A 14,890-nucleotide genomic window follows, 5' to 3' on the forward strand; every position below is an offset into this window, starting at 1 on the left:
ATAGTAAAGAAAGACAGAGAGATAAGTTATCATGTAAGGTGGCTGGATTATGGACATAGAAAATCTTTTTTAAAAATTATAAGTAAGGAAATTATATCAGCAAAATGACAGAATATGAGATAAAGCCAACAAAATTAAATTTCCTGTTTCTGAGAAAACAGCTAGAAAATTCATAATTAAAGAAGTCTCATTTACGGTAGTAATAAAGGATAGTTAGTGCTTGGGAATGAACTTGATATGGAATACTTGACATTGATTCCAATAAAATTATAAAATCTTAAAGGAAAAACAAAGGAATAGTTGGAACAAATGGAGTTACAAACTCTCCCCTTGTTGGAAAGAGTCAAGCAAAGATGACAGTAGTCCCAAAGGTGGTGAGCAACACATCAAATGGAAAACCAAGTATAATTCCATCAGGAGAGTTTGTAGAACTCGGTAAAGGCAAAATATATCAGGGAAAAGGAGTGGCCAAGAAATGCAAAAGTATATTCTAGGGAAAAAGGACAGTGATGGGAGATTTGCTTTACTAGGTTTCAGAATATATAATAGTTACAGATGAATTGATTAGAAAATCGAAATCAGTTGGAAACAACTGGAACTAATAATAGAGTTCTGTAAGGTGACTGAATACAAGTTTAACATATGGAAATTAGTAGCTTTTGGCCAAGCGCAGTGCATCACGCCTGTAATCCCAGCCCTTTGGGAGGCCGAGGTGGGCAGATCACTTGAGGTCAGGAATTTGAGACCAGCCTAGCCAACATGGAGAAACCCCATCTCTATTAAAAATACAAAAAATTAGCCAGGTGTGATGACACGTGCCTGTAATCCTAGCTACTTGGGAGGCTGAGGTAGGAGAAACTCTTGAACCTGGGAGGTGAGGGTTGCGGTGGGCTGAGATTGTACTCTGGCCTAGGCAACAAGAGCGAAACTCTGTCTCAAAAGAAAAAAAAAAAAAAAAAAAAGGTCAAAGCAGAACGGGGGTGTAAATTGCGTGTTCTCAGCTGATTCAGGTAGCAGAGCACCTAGGATAACAGACACTGGATACTTTCCTTTTTTTTTAAAATTAATATGAATAAAACTACTGTAAGTCTTTATGCAAACTCTTATGCCTATTTATACCCTGCTAAAAACAGAATACCTGGGTCAAAGGGAATTAATATTTCTAATCATAATGCATATTGCTAGATAGATATTTAGAAAGAGTATGTTAGCCAGGCACGGTAGCTCACACCTGTAATCCCAGCACTTTGGGAGGCCGAGGCGGGCAGATCACCTGAGGTCAGGAGTTCAAGACCAGCCTGGCTAACATGGTGAAACCCCGTCTCTACTAAAAATACAAAAAATTAGCCGGGCGTGGTGGCATGCGCCTGTAATCCCAGCTACTCGAGGGGCTGAGGCAGGAGAATTGCTTGAACCTAGGAGGTGGAGGTTGCAGTAAGCTGAGATTGTGCCATTGCGCTCCAGCCTGGGTGATATATCTAAAAAAAAAAAAAAAAAAAAAAAAAAATGAAGAGTATGTTAATTTATAATGCCTCCAGTACTATATAAGTTTGTTTCCTTGTAACTCTAGTACTGAAGTGTATCATTTTAAATTTCTACTCAGAGATAGAGGTACCTCACATATTTGAATTTTTATTAATCATGCTTTTTCCATATGTGAGTTTATAATTTTATTTTCCATGTCAGCCTTCTGTAATATAATTGAACCACTTGTCCAGTGAAGTCTAGATCCTGACTTATAATATCATATTTTATATATTCTAAGGTGCACATTTTATCACACTTTAATAACTCTAAAATCTGGATGTGTGTTATAGTGGGTGACATCTTACAATTATAATTGACAGCATTTTTTTTTCTTTGTTAGCAGATAAAACAATGGTTTGCCTTATCAACAAATAAGTAAATCTCTGTGTATTTTGAGTTTATTTTAAAACTTATTTTTTTCAAACTAATTATTGTCTAACCTATTAAGTGTAAATAATCCATTTTTACCTCCCCTTGTTGAAGAAACTCTAATGTTGTATACTGTATTAAGTTTAGAGTAAAACTCAGGCCCCCTATTACAGCCTGTAAGGCCCAGCATGGTCTGGCTCCTTTGCCTCTCTCTCCCCTCACCGGATACACTCTCATCTTCACTGTGCTCTGGCCTTCTTGCTGTTCTTCAAACACAAGTACATTTTTGCCTCCAGGCCTTTGTACTTGTTCTGTCCCCTGGAATACTCTCATCTAGGTTCCTTCACTTCAGCTCTTCAAATGACTGATGACTTTTATCATTTATGTCTCAGCTCGAATTTTAATCCTTAGACAGACTTTCTTGACATTCTATCTGAAGTAACCCCCATCACATCATCCTGTTTACTTCCTTCAGGGCATTTAGGACAATAGAAGATACCTCGTTTCATTTGCCTCCTTGTTCTTCCCACACCCAGAATATAAACTTGATAAGAACATGACTTGTTGACTGCTGTGGTGTCAACAATGGTATGTTCCTGGCATATAGTCATCACACCTTTAACGTTGGTTGAATAAACATTTAATACATAGTTGGATTTAGTTTTTACTCTTCATTTCTTCATTTTATTCCACTGAGTTACATTTTTCTTTCTGCATTACTTTCTTGTTGTTTTATTTATTGTTTATTTTCTTTTTCTTTTTTTTTTTTTTTCTGAGACGGAGTGTTGCTCTGTTGCCCAGGCTGGAGTGCAGTGGCTCAAACTCGGCTCACTGCAATCTCCGCCTCCTGGGTTCAAACGATTCTCCTGCTTCAGCCTCTTGAATAGGTGGGACTATAGGCGCCCACCACCGCATCTGACTAATTTTTGTATTTTTAGTAGACACGGGGTTTCACTATGTTGACCAGGCTGGTCTCAAACTCCTGACCTCGGCCTCCCAAAGTGCTGGGATTACAGGCATGAGCCACCACACCCAGCTATTTATTGTTTCAATATAGTTTCACATACCTAGTAAGACTAGTTATTCCCCTTTGTGGCAGTTGTTTTTCAACACATTCTCTGATATTTGTAACTATTTATTCATCCATGTATATTCTTGAATAATTTGTAAAGGTCCCAAAAAGTCCCTGTTGGATTATAATTATAATTAGAAGTGAATTAACAGTTAGCATTTCCCTCTTGTTTATTCATTTCTTCTTTTGAAACTTACATTAAAGTTTCTTTTATTTATTTCTTATTTTTTGGAGACAGAGTCTCACTTCGTCACCCAGACTCCAGTGAAGTCTAGATCCTGGCTTATGTTATCATATTTTATATTTGCTAAGGTGCACATTTTATCATACTTTAATAACTCTAAAATCTGAGATCACACCACTGCACACTGGGCGACAAGAGTGAGATTGCATCTCAAAAAAACGAAAAAAAATGAAGAGTATGTTAATTTATAATGCCTCCAGTACTATATAAGTTTGTTATATAATTTGGAATCTCACTCTTGTCGCCCAGAGTGCAGTGGTGTGATCTCAGCTCACTGCAACCTAACCTTGAGGTTAGGAGTTCGAGACCAGCTTGGCGCCACATGGTGAAACTCTGTCTCTACTAAAAATGCAAAAAAATTAGCCAGGAGTGGTGATGGGTGCCTGTAGTCCCAGCTACTGAGGAGGCTGAAGCAGGATAATCACTTGAACCCAGGAGGTGGAGGTTGAATGAGCTAAGATTGTGCCACTGCACTCCAGCCTGGGTGACAGAGTGAGACCCCCAAAAATAAAAATTAATAAAAATTAAAAGTAATCACACTCTATATATAGTTCTAAAACTTTCCTTTTCATCATTTAAGTTCTGGAGCTTTTTCCACATTCGTTTTTTTTGATGGTGTGTGATTTTCCATAATATGAATGTATTCATATCTTCATCTTTGATTCATCATGCTGCTTGTGTGAAGGGGCGGCCTACCCCTCCACACCTGTGGGCGTTTCTCGTTAGGTGGAACGAGAGACTTGAGAAAAGAAATGAGACACAGAGACAAAGTACAGAGAAAGAAAAAATGGGCCCAGGGGACCGGCGCTCAGCATACAGAGGACCCACGCCGGCATCGGTCTCTGAGTTCTCTTAGTATTTATTGGTAATTATCTTTACCATCTTAAAGAAAAGGAAGTGGCAGGATAATAGGATCACTATAGGGAGAAAGCAGTAAGACATATGAATAAAGATCTCTGTGACATGAATAAGTTTAAAGAAAAGTACTGTGCCTTGATATGCATATGTAAACATCTCCATAAACCTTTTTAGTACATAAAGAGCAGCATTGCACTAGCAAGTCCCGCCTTTCGCCCTAAGGCGGTTTTCTCCTTTCTCAGTAAACAGAACATACAATCGGGTTTTATACCGAGATGTTCCATCGCCCAGGGACGGGCAGGAGACAGATGCTTTTCTCTATCTCAACTACCAGCAACCGCCAAGAGGCCTTCTTTCCTCTTGTACTGGTCCTCCTCAGCACAGACCCTTCACGGGTGTCAGGCTGGGGGACGATCAAGTCTTTCCCTTCCCACGAGGCCATATTTCAGACTATCACATGGGGAGAAACCTTGGACAATACCTAGCTTTTCTAGGCAGAGGTCTAGAAGTGTGCGTGTCCCTGGGTACTTGAGATTAAGAGAGTGGTGATGACTTTTAACCAGCAAGCTGCCTTCAGGCACTTGTTTAACAAAGCACACCCTGCACAGCCCAAAATCCTTTAAACCTTGAGTCACCATAGCACATGTCTCTTGCAAGGACAAGGTTGGGTGCAGGGTCACAGATTAACAGCATCTCAAATACAGAACAAAATGGAGTCTCTTATGTCTGCTTCTTTCTATATAGACACAGTAACAAGCTGATCTCTTTCTTTTCCCCACACTTGTGGGCATCTATGTTTTTCCCAATTTCTTGCTATTGCAAAGGATGCTGCAATGACATCCTTCCATGTGCATCTATATACACATATGTTAATTCCCATAGTACAGATTTCTCAATTGGAATTGCTGCTTTAATAAGGGTATGTGTTTTTTAAATGAATAGATACTGCCGAATTGCCTCCAAACAAAGGCTTTGCTTTTGATACTTGTACTAATGGAATGTAATAAGAATGTATCTGTTTACCCGTAACCTCACCGACTTTTGAATATTAGAATATTAAGAATATTTTCACGCTGGGTGCAATGGCTCACGCCTGTAATCCCAATACTTTGAGAGGCCAAAGCAGGAGGATTGCTTAAGCCCTGGAGTTTGAGACCAGCCTAGGCAGCATGGTGAGACTGTCTCTACAAAAAAATTAACCTGGCTGGGTGCAGTGGCCCACACCCGTAATCCCAACACTCTGGGAGACGAAAGCAGGCAGATCACTTGAGGTCAGGAGTTGGAGACCAGCCTGGCTAACATGGTGAAACCTTGTCTCTACTAAAAGTACAAAAATTAGCTGGGCCATGGTGCGGGATATCTGTAATCCCAGCTGCTCAGGAGGCTGAGGCGGGAGAATCACTTGAACCTGGGAGGCGGAGGTTGCAACGACCTGAGATCATGCCACTGCACTCCAGCCTGGATGACAGAGACCCTCCCTGTATCAAAACAAACACAATAACAACAAAGAAAATTAGCCTGGGGTGGTAGCATGCCTCTATGATTCTCAGCTACTTGGGAGGCTGAGGTTGAAGGATTGCTTGAGCCCAGGAGATCAAGGCTGCAGTGAGCTATGATTATACCACTGCACTCCAGCCTGCATGACAGACCAAGACCTTGTCTCAAAAATAAGATAAGAATATTTTCAAATGTTTGCCAATCTGATGGGTGAAAAAATGCAAATTCATTGTTTTCACTAGAGTTTCCCTGAATAGCAGTGAGGCTGCATATCTTTGGTATTTGGAAATGTCTATGATATTTGTCCACTTATCAAATGGCTCATTTGTTTTGTTTGTAGGTTGGATTCTTTCCTAATTGTATGGATATTCTTTTTTTGTTATATTTATTGCAAATATTTTCTCCTAGTCCATTGGTCTTTTTACTTTATGTAGATACATCTGGAAGTTGTTTTCTTCATAGCTCCCAAGGTATGAAAATATTCTCCAATAGTTCTGCTGGTTTTTTTCCTTTGGAGAAAACCATTTTTATTATCATCACCACCCAGCTTATTTGTGCTGGGTTATGTACCAGTGGCAAGACCTTCTAACAAACATCTGCATAACATTTCTTTTATGTTTTAAAAGATGAAAATAACTGTACAAGGTTAAGTACAAAAGTACACAAGATAACAGACACAAAAAAACTGCATGTATGAGATTTCATTCTACCTACAGCATTTTATGTTCAAAAAGTAGAATTCATGAACCAAAAAATATTGTCCTTCTATAGTCCTATCAGGTTTAGTGGAAGTGAGTTTAAGATGATTACAACACCTATATCACTGATCTGATATTTATGAAAAAAGTCTTATTTTTCAATAAATTAAAGCCAATGCAAATGGGAATAGCATTTCAGTTTTTTGGTGGTGGTCTTTTTTTTTTTTTACTTTTATTTTGAGACAGAGTCTTACTCTGTTGCCCAGGATGGAGTGCAGTGGCATGATCTTGGCTCACTGTGACCTCCGCCTCCCAGGTTCAAGCAATTCTTGTGGCTCAGCCACCAAGCCACCCAGGGTTTCACCATGTTGGCCTTAGTGGTCTCAAACTCCTGGCCTCAAGTGATCCACCTGCCTCGGCCTCCCAAAGTGCTGGGATTACAGGCGTGAGTCACCGCGCCCAGCCACGTTTCAGCTTTATTAGAGATATGAACATGGATGGTGGTGATGGTTGCACATTATGAATGTTATCGAATGCTACTGAATTGTACACTTAAAAAATGGCTATGATGGTAAATTTTATGTTATGTGTATTTTACCACAGCTTAAAAAAAAGAGAGGAAGAAAAGCCAGTGCAACAAACTGGAACACTAGCTCTTTGGGAAAAAGGACCTGACATCAGAACAAGAAGGCTATAAGTTCCCAAATCTTAAAAGTATGATCTTTTTTAAACTGCATTCATTTCTTACGTTGAAGAGTGAAACCCAATCCCATTCCTCTTTGTGTGTGGGTTTGTGATCTTGCCTTTTCATATTGAGCATCTACATTTCTAAATACAGTACTTCCTATTGCTTCACAGTCTTCTAAGTTTCTTCATCAGCTGAGCTACATCCAGCTTCATCGTCACTCTTAATACCCACTAATTTCCTATATATGACATTTTGGTCCTTGTTTCCCAAAGTCATAGTTCAGCAGATGGGGAGTTTGCCCAGTTTTTCTTGCCTTGATTTTTTTCCTCTTGTTCAGCAAATTTCACTGGATTTCTAGCTGCTGTGTCATAATCCCTCGGTACAGCTGTTCCATCTCTGCCAAAGCTGTTGCTTGCAGGGCTCTCATTTGAGCTGCCATAGCTATCTGAGTTATTGGCATTCCTGATGCTAACAGGGCAGCAACATTGAGAACAAAATCTCTAGTAACTGGAGCTATTTCTTGTTTTTGTTTTTCACAATATCTTTTTCTTTTAAAAACTTCTGCAACACCCATCCCAACTATTTCTTTTTCTTGCTGTTCTTGTAATTTCTTTGCCTATTCCATCCTCCCAGCTAAAACTCTTATGCATCTATTGCTGTGCCTTTACCTCTGAAGAGAGATGAACTAGAAATCTGGCTTAAACTTCTGGTAAATCTTCTTAGTTTCTCAATGCTCTTCTTTCTCTCTTGTCTTCTGCTTCCTGTACTACTTCTGCTTCTTTCCTATGCGTGTCATATTTATTTATTTACTTATTTTTCACACACAACACAGATGTAGTTTTTATCTTGAACAGGAGCAAGATCTGATCCATGGTTTTCTTTCTTTTGTGTTTTTTTTTTTTTTTTTTTCCTTTTTGGAGACGGAGTCTCACTCTGTTGGCCAGGCTGGAGTGCAGTGGTGAGACCTCAGCTCACTGAAACCCCCACCTTCTGGGTTCGAGTGATTCTCCTGCCTCAGCTTCCCAAGTAGCTGGGACCACAGACGTGCACCACCACACCTGGCTAATTTTTGTGTTTTTAGTGGAGACAGGGTTTAGCCATGTTGACCAGGCTGGTCTCAAACTCCTGAACCTCAGGTGATCTGCCTGACTTGGCCTCCCAAAGTGCTAAGATTACAGGTGTGAAGCACCGTGTCCAGCCCATGGTTTTCTTTTCCTTCTCCTAGATCATGATTGTTCTTCTCTCTGCTTCTGGATTGAGACTACTTCTTTTCCCTCTTTCTACTATGATGATGCCTTTCACGAGACCTGTATCTTGAGTGGACTTCTGCTTCCTGACGACTTTGTTTGTGTTTGTGTCTGTCCTCATCATTTTCAGATGAATTTATTTATTTATTGAGATAGCATGTCATTCTGTTGCCGAGACTGGAGTGCAGTGGCATGATCACAGCTCACTGTAACCTCTGTTCCCCCAGCTCAAGCTTCTCACCACAGCCTCCTGAGTAGCTGGAATCACAGGCACACACCACCACACCTGGCTAACTTTTGTGTTTTTTGTAGAGATAGGGCTTTGCAATATTGCTCAAGCTGGTCTCAAACTTGTGAGCCCAAGCAATTTGCCCACGTTGGCCTCCCAAAGTACTGGGACTACAGACGTGAGTTACTGCACCCAGCCCATTTTCAGATGAATTTAGTCCCTCTCTTCCTTTATCAGAATAGTGTTCTTTGTCATTAGGCTCCTCAGAAGTGTATTTCTTAGAGGAATTGTTGTAGGATTCCTGTCTCCTTGCCTTATCATGAAATAGGCTTATTATTTTCCTACCTGAGTCTGCAGTGTCTTCAGTTCAGCCTTTTTGCCCATCAGCATGCTCTTTGTGTTTTCGTCCTTCATTTTCTTTCTCGTTTTCTTTCTCTTGACCTTGATTGTGATCTTGAATAATAATATTTTGAGTAAGAAAAACCGATGCATCCGACAGTTTTTCTTTTTCCCCTACCATCTGGGGATGTCTTTTTCTGGGGCTAGTCCATCTTGTCCTGGATAACTATCCTATCTTGAGAACCCAGTCTTAATTTCATTAAACATCTTTAATGAAAACAGCCTTTTGGCCCAGTGCTGCTGCAAAATGTGGTCTGGCTCTCCTCACATGTTCTCTGGCTGCCACAGTTCAGAGCTCCAGCCACTAGGGTGGCACCTCCTCTTGCCACTTTTAGCAGTACCAGCCATCTCAAAGCTTTGCCACAGACTGAATAGCTCTTTCTGGGGGCCTGGATGGCACCTAGGGGATCTGCCATTGCTTTTTTAATTTATTTTTTACATTTAGCTCATTAATATCTGTTAGATATTTTTATGTCTGCATTGAAATAGGTAACTTTATTTTTCCCCCAAAGGGTAACTGTTCTAACATTATCAGTTAGCTTGTCTTTTCCCCACCAACTTAAAATATGACTCTTACTTTAAAAATTGCATGTTATAAACGTGTATGTTTCAGTAATTTATATTCTGCCCCACTGATCTATATTCCCATGTTAGAATTATACTTTTATTTTATTTTTAAAATTTATTTAGAGACAAGATCTTGCTATGTCACTCTGGCTGGAATGCAGTGGTGCAATGATAATTCACTGCAACCTTGAATTCCTGGGCTCAAGCAATACTCCCACCTCAGCCTTCGAAGCAGCTGGGACTGCAGATGTGTGCCACTGTGCCTGGCTAATTTTTTTGTAGAGACGATGTTTTGCTATGTTGCCCAGGCTGGTCTCAAACTCCTGGGCTCAAGGGATCCTTCTGTCTTGGCCGCCCAAAGTGTTGGGATTATAGGCGTGAGCCACCGCACCCAGCCTTAGTATTATACTATTTTAGTTAACAAAGCTTTACAATGAATTTTGATACCTAGAAAGACAAGTCATTCCTTATTATCGCTGTTTTTCCAAATTTTTTTGGCAGGGTAGTCTTTCACATTTAATTTTCTGTAAGAACTTTAGTCTGTCAAATTTCATTTTCTAAAGTCCTACTGGGGACTTCCATACTTCTAAATTCATTTTTTTCCTTTAAAACTGTAGAAAGTGAATTTTAAAACACACACACATACAAGGACAGAGAGTACAGGAAAGGAGACAATAGCAATGAAATTTTTGAAAGCAGACAGGAATATGAATGCCTGATAATTGACTTGGAAAGCCACATCCCAGCCAACAATAGGGAAAGCTGACAGGCAAGCCGATAGAACTCTCAAAAGGCACAGAGCTGGCAGCATAGAGTCTCACTGGGGTGTGGGTCTGGAGCAGACAGGGAAAGCTGTCTGAGAACCAGTTAGCTCCCTAAGTCCTTTTCCCAATTCCAGTTCTCTGGTTAATTGCCCTTACCCCAGCACAAGACTGCAGATTTATTCCCTGAGAGTGAAAGAAAGTGTCTCTGGCTTAGGCGACAAAAGGTGTGCTTGATGGTACAAGTCGGGGATTAAATGATCATATGGATTCTGATTGTCGAATACTAATTTGCCAGCCCACTCAGCTCCCACGTATCTAGCAGCCAGTCTTTTATTCTCCAGGCAGGAGATCGTAAGATTCTGTCTCATGTGTCCATGTGAAGAGACCACCAAACAGGCTTTGTGTGAGCAACAAGGCTGTTTATTTCACCTGGGTGCAGGTGGGCTGAGTTCGAAAAGAGAGTCAGCAAAGGCTGGTGGATTATCATTAGTTCTTACAGGTTTGGGGATAGGCGGTGGAGTTAGGAGCAATGTTTTGCAGGCAGTGGGTGGATCTCACAAAGTACGTTCTCAAGGGTGGGGAGAATTACAAAGAACCTTCTTAAGGGTGGGGGAGATTACAAAGTACATTGATCAGTTAGGTTGGGGCAGAAACAGATCACAATGGTGGAATGTCATCAGTGAAGGCTATTTTCACTTATTTTGTGGATCTTCAGTTGCTTCAGGCCATCTGGATGCATACTTGCCGGCCACAAGGGATATGATGGCTTAGCTTGGGCTCAAAGGCCTGACATTCCTGTCTTCTTATATTAATAACAAAAATAAAACAAAATAGTGGTAAAGTGTTGGGGCAGCGAAAATTTTTGGGGGTGGTATGGAGAGATAATGGGCGATGTTTCTCAGGGCTGCTTCGAGTGGGATTAGGGGCGGCGTGGGATCCTAGAGTGGGAGAGATTGAGCTGAAGGAGGATTTTGGGGTCAGGGGTGACATTGTGGGGTTGTTAGAAGGAGTATTTGTCATATAGAATGATTGGTGATGGCCTGGATGCAGTTTTGTATGAATTGAGAAACTAAACGAAAGATATAAGGTCCAAATAAAAGAAGGAGAAAAACGGGTATTAAAGGACTAAGAATTGGGAGTACCCAGGATGTCCAATTAGAGAGTGTCCAAGTGGGTTCAACATTATTGTTGGCTTGGTTGGTGAGTTTTTGTGCTCAGTCCTTGAGTTTTTTTACGTTGTTATATACTAGGCCAGATTGATTTAGGTAAAGACAACATTCTTCATTTAAAAATATACAAAGTCGGCCAGTCACGGTGGCTCACGCCTGTAATCCCAGCACTTTGGGAGGCCAAGGTGGGGGGATCACGAGGTCAGGAGATCGAGACCATCCTGGGTAACACAGTGAAACCCCGTCTCCACTAAAAATACAAAAAATGCTCCAGGTGTGGTATTGGGCGCCTGTAGTCCCAGCTACTCTGGAGGCTGAGGTAGGAGAATGGCGTAAGCCCGGGAGGCAGAGCTTGCAGTGAGCCGAAATCATGCCACTGAACTCCAGCCTGGGCGACAGAGTGAGACTCCGTCTCAAAAAAAAAAAAAAGTATATATATATCTACACACACACACACAAAGTCTTTTTTTTTTAAGCAGCGAGTAAGTCAGGGCCTCGGTGATTTTGGAGGAAAGAAAAATGCAAAGCCAGCAACTGTTCATTAAAGGATTAAAAACAATAGTGTGGTGGAGATAACTGGGGAGAGGTAGAGGGTGGCATAAGAACGGGAACCAGAATAAGAGTGAGTATAAAAGAATAGAATTTCATCAGGGTGGAAGTATTGGAGGGTGCCCTGCCACCAAAGATCATCTATCTACTCCAAGAGGGAGTCAAGGGTGGCGGTTTGGGGATGGCACCAGGAGATATCAGCTGTGATGTCTTGGAGAAACAGTGTAAACTGGCAGTGTAAACAAGAGCAGGTCATTTATGAGTAGTTGAGAATGGTGAATAGGAGTATGACTAGACAGAATATAGTAGGGATGACAGGTTTTTGGGGCACAGTCCAAGTAGTGGGGGTGACTGCGTAAAGCCCTGTTGCAAAGAGTAGGGTAAGGATGGATAGACCTAACAGAATGAAGGGATGTATTAGGCTCATAAGGGTTATTATTGTTCTTCAGAAATGTGAGTGAGTTTAAGGGAAGTAGGAGAGAGTACTGGCAACTTCCAGGAGGAAGAGGAGATATCAGGCTGGCTGTCCTGATATCAGACGGACACAGCTTTATCCTGGACTGATGAACCCAGTGGGGAGGGTCCTGCAGGCAGATGGTGGTTGGAGTACTATAGATGACTAAGTAGGGTCTGGTCCATCGAGGTTGCAGTTTGAGGGGTCAAATTCTTAACAAGAACTGATCGTCCAGCTAGAATGTCTTCATATGGCTGGGAATCTGGACTGGGCAAGAGAAGATTAGCAGCTTGGAGAATTTCCTGTCTAGCCTGATGGAGGACTGGAAGATAGTCACCTAGAGGTCTGGTGTCTGGGACGAGATTGGGGCCAAGTAAGAAAGTACGTCCACATAAAATTTCAAATGGACTGTACCCTGTAGCATCTCGAGGACAGGCTCTAATTCTGTCAGGCCTCTGAGCCCAAGCTAAGCCATCATATCCCTTGTGGCCGGCAAGTATGCATCCAGATGGCCTGAAGCAACTGAAGATCCACAAAATAAGTGAAAATAGCCTTCACTGATGACATTCCACCATTGTGATTTATTTCTGCCCCAACCTAACTGATCAATGTACTTTGTAATCTCCCCCACCCTTAAGAAGGTTCTTTGTAATTCTCCCCACCCTTGAGAACGTACTTTGTGAGATCCACCCACTGCCTGCAAAACATTGCTCCTAACTCCACCGCCTATCCCCAAACCTGTAAGAACTAATGATAATCCACCAGCCTTTGCTGACTCTCTTTTCGAACTCAGCCCACCTGCACCCAGGTGAAATAAACAGCCTTGTTGCTCACACAAAGCCTGTTTGGTGGTCTCTTCACATGGACACATGAGACAGATTTCACTGGGGAAGCAAATAGCCATGGGGGTGGGCAAGAAGTATCCATGATTGTGGAGCTTCCAGTTAGCCTTTTATTCTTGTAACAAATGAAAAACCAAGGATTATCAGACATCTGAGGAAAACCTCTAACATAGAAGAAGGAGATAAAATGAACAAACAATAAAAAGCAACTTAAAATGTGCACCATATAAAGAAAGGAAAACAGTTAAAAAAAAAATAAAACAAAAACCCAAAACCCTATTCTTAAGCTACAGAGAAAGCCTGGCCAACATGGTGAAACCCCATCTCTACTAAAAATACAAAAATTAACCAGGCGTGGTGGCGTGTACCTGCAGTCCCAGCTACTCAGGAGGCTGAGGCAGGAGAATCACCAGAACCCGGGAGGCTGAGGCTGCACTATGCTGAGATCACACCACTGCACTCCAGCCTGGGTGACAGAGTGAGACCTTGTCTCAAAAAAAAAAAAAAAAAAAAAAAGAGCCACAGAGAAATAAAATCAGACAAACATAAATGGGTGCTAAACAAAAACACTCACAGAACAAAATGGTCTCTTAGAAATAAAAAAATTAGAGGAAATGGAAACAAACGAAAACCCACTTCAATTGAAGTATTAGAAAATCAAGTTAAGCAGTTGTCTCAGAATGGGCAGAGATAGAAAATGGGAGAGAAAAGATAAGAAAATAAGACAGAGGCCAGGTGCAGTGGCTCATGCCTGTAACCCCAGCACTTCGGTAGACCGAGGCAGGGGGATCACTTGAGGTCAGGAGTTCGAGATCAGCCTGGCCGACATGATGAAACTCCATCTCTACTAAAAATACAAAAATTAGCCAGGCGTGGCGGTGCACACCTGTAATCCCAGCTACTTAGGAGGCTGAGGCAAGAGAATTACCCGGGAGGCAGAGGCTGCAGTGAGCCAGATCATGGCACTGCACTCCAGCCTGGACAACAGAGCAAGGCTGTGTCTCAACAACAACAACAAAAAGACAAACAGAGGTCCAATACTTGAATATAAGCAGCTCCAAAAAGATTGATGAGGAACGTGGGGAAAGGAGGGAATTTTCAACAAAATAATTTGATAAAATTTCCCAGAACTGAAGGACTTGAACTGCAGGATTGTAAGGGCTTACCAAGTACCCAGCATAGTGATTGAGAAATAGACCCATTTAACTATGTGTCCTTACAGTGAAATATTCTGGCACTGTTAAAAATGTCAAGATTTATGAATAGCACTAATATGAAATTATTGTATGTGGTTTTTCATCTGTAGCATTACTAGTCATAGAACATGAATACGTAATGTCAAATAGTTTTCCAAAGTGGTTGGTATCTGACAGAACACAGTGTACTGGTTATCAGTCTCAGGAAAGGAATCTAAATGCTTTTGCCCATTGCATCTTGGTATCAGAGTCAGCAAGGAAAACGGTACAAACACTGGATAAAGCTTTACTTACATAGAGAAGAGACAGAGCAGGATCAGCTCCAGTAGTGTGCATTGGTTCCTCATGGCAAGTGGGTCTGTCTCCCCAGCAGCCGCTGCAGGGTGGTTTGCCTACAAGCACCCATCTTGTGCTACAGCGAAACGGTGTGCCTGGTCTCCGTTACTTGCTGGCCTCAAGTAAGACCCATTTTCATGCAGTGCTGAACAATTCGTGACACTGCTGACAATGAGATTGTTTAA

At 41.4% G+C, this 14,890-nt stretch overlaps 1 protein-coding gene and 1 pseudogene across 6 annotated transcripts in view; one reads left to right on the top strand and one right to left on the bottom strand.

The window, feature by feature from the left end:
- LOC103231163 (AP-3 complex subunit sigma-2) overlaps window positions 1-14,890 on the top strand; it is an 84,112-nt gene that overhangs the window by 31,210 nt on the left and 38,012 nt on the right. Inside the window, exon 8 of one of the 6 annotated variants that reach the window (XM_037987691.2) lies at window positions 6,869-6,979. The exons of the other annotated variants lie outside the window; for them this stretch is intronic. Coding sequence (XP_037843619.2) covers window positions 6,869-6,940 — 72 coding nt within the window. The 3' untranslated portion in view covers window positions 6,941-6,979. The remainder of the gene's footprint in view (window positions 1-6,868; window positions 6,980-14,890) is intronic. 6 annotated transcript variants of the gene reach the window in all.
- LOC140710636 (arginine/serine-rich coiled-coil protein 2 pseudogene) lies at window positions 6,986-8,843 on the bottom strand (annotated as a pseudogene).

The sequence above is a fragment of the Chlorocebus sabaeus genome, chromosome 29 (genome assembly GCF_047675955.1).
Source record: "Chlorocebus sabaeus isolate Y175 chromosome 29, mChlSab1.0.hap1, whole genome shotgun sequence".
Classification (NCBI taxonomy): domain Eukaryota; kingdom Metazoa; phylum Chordata; class Mammalia; order Primates; family Cercopithecidae; genus Chlorocebus; species Chlorocebus sabaeus.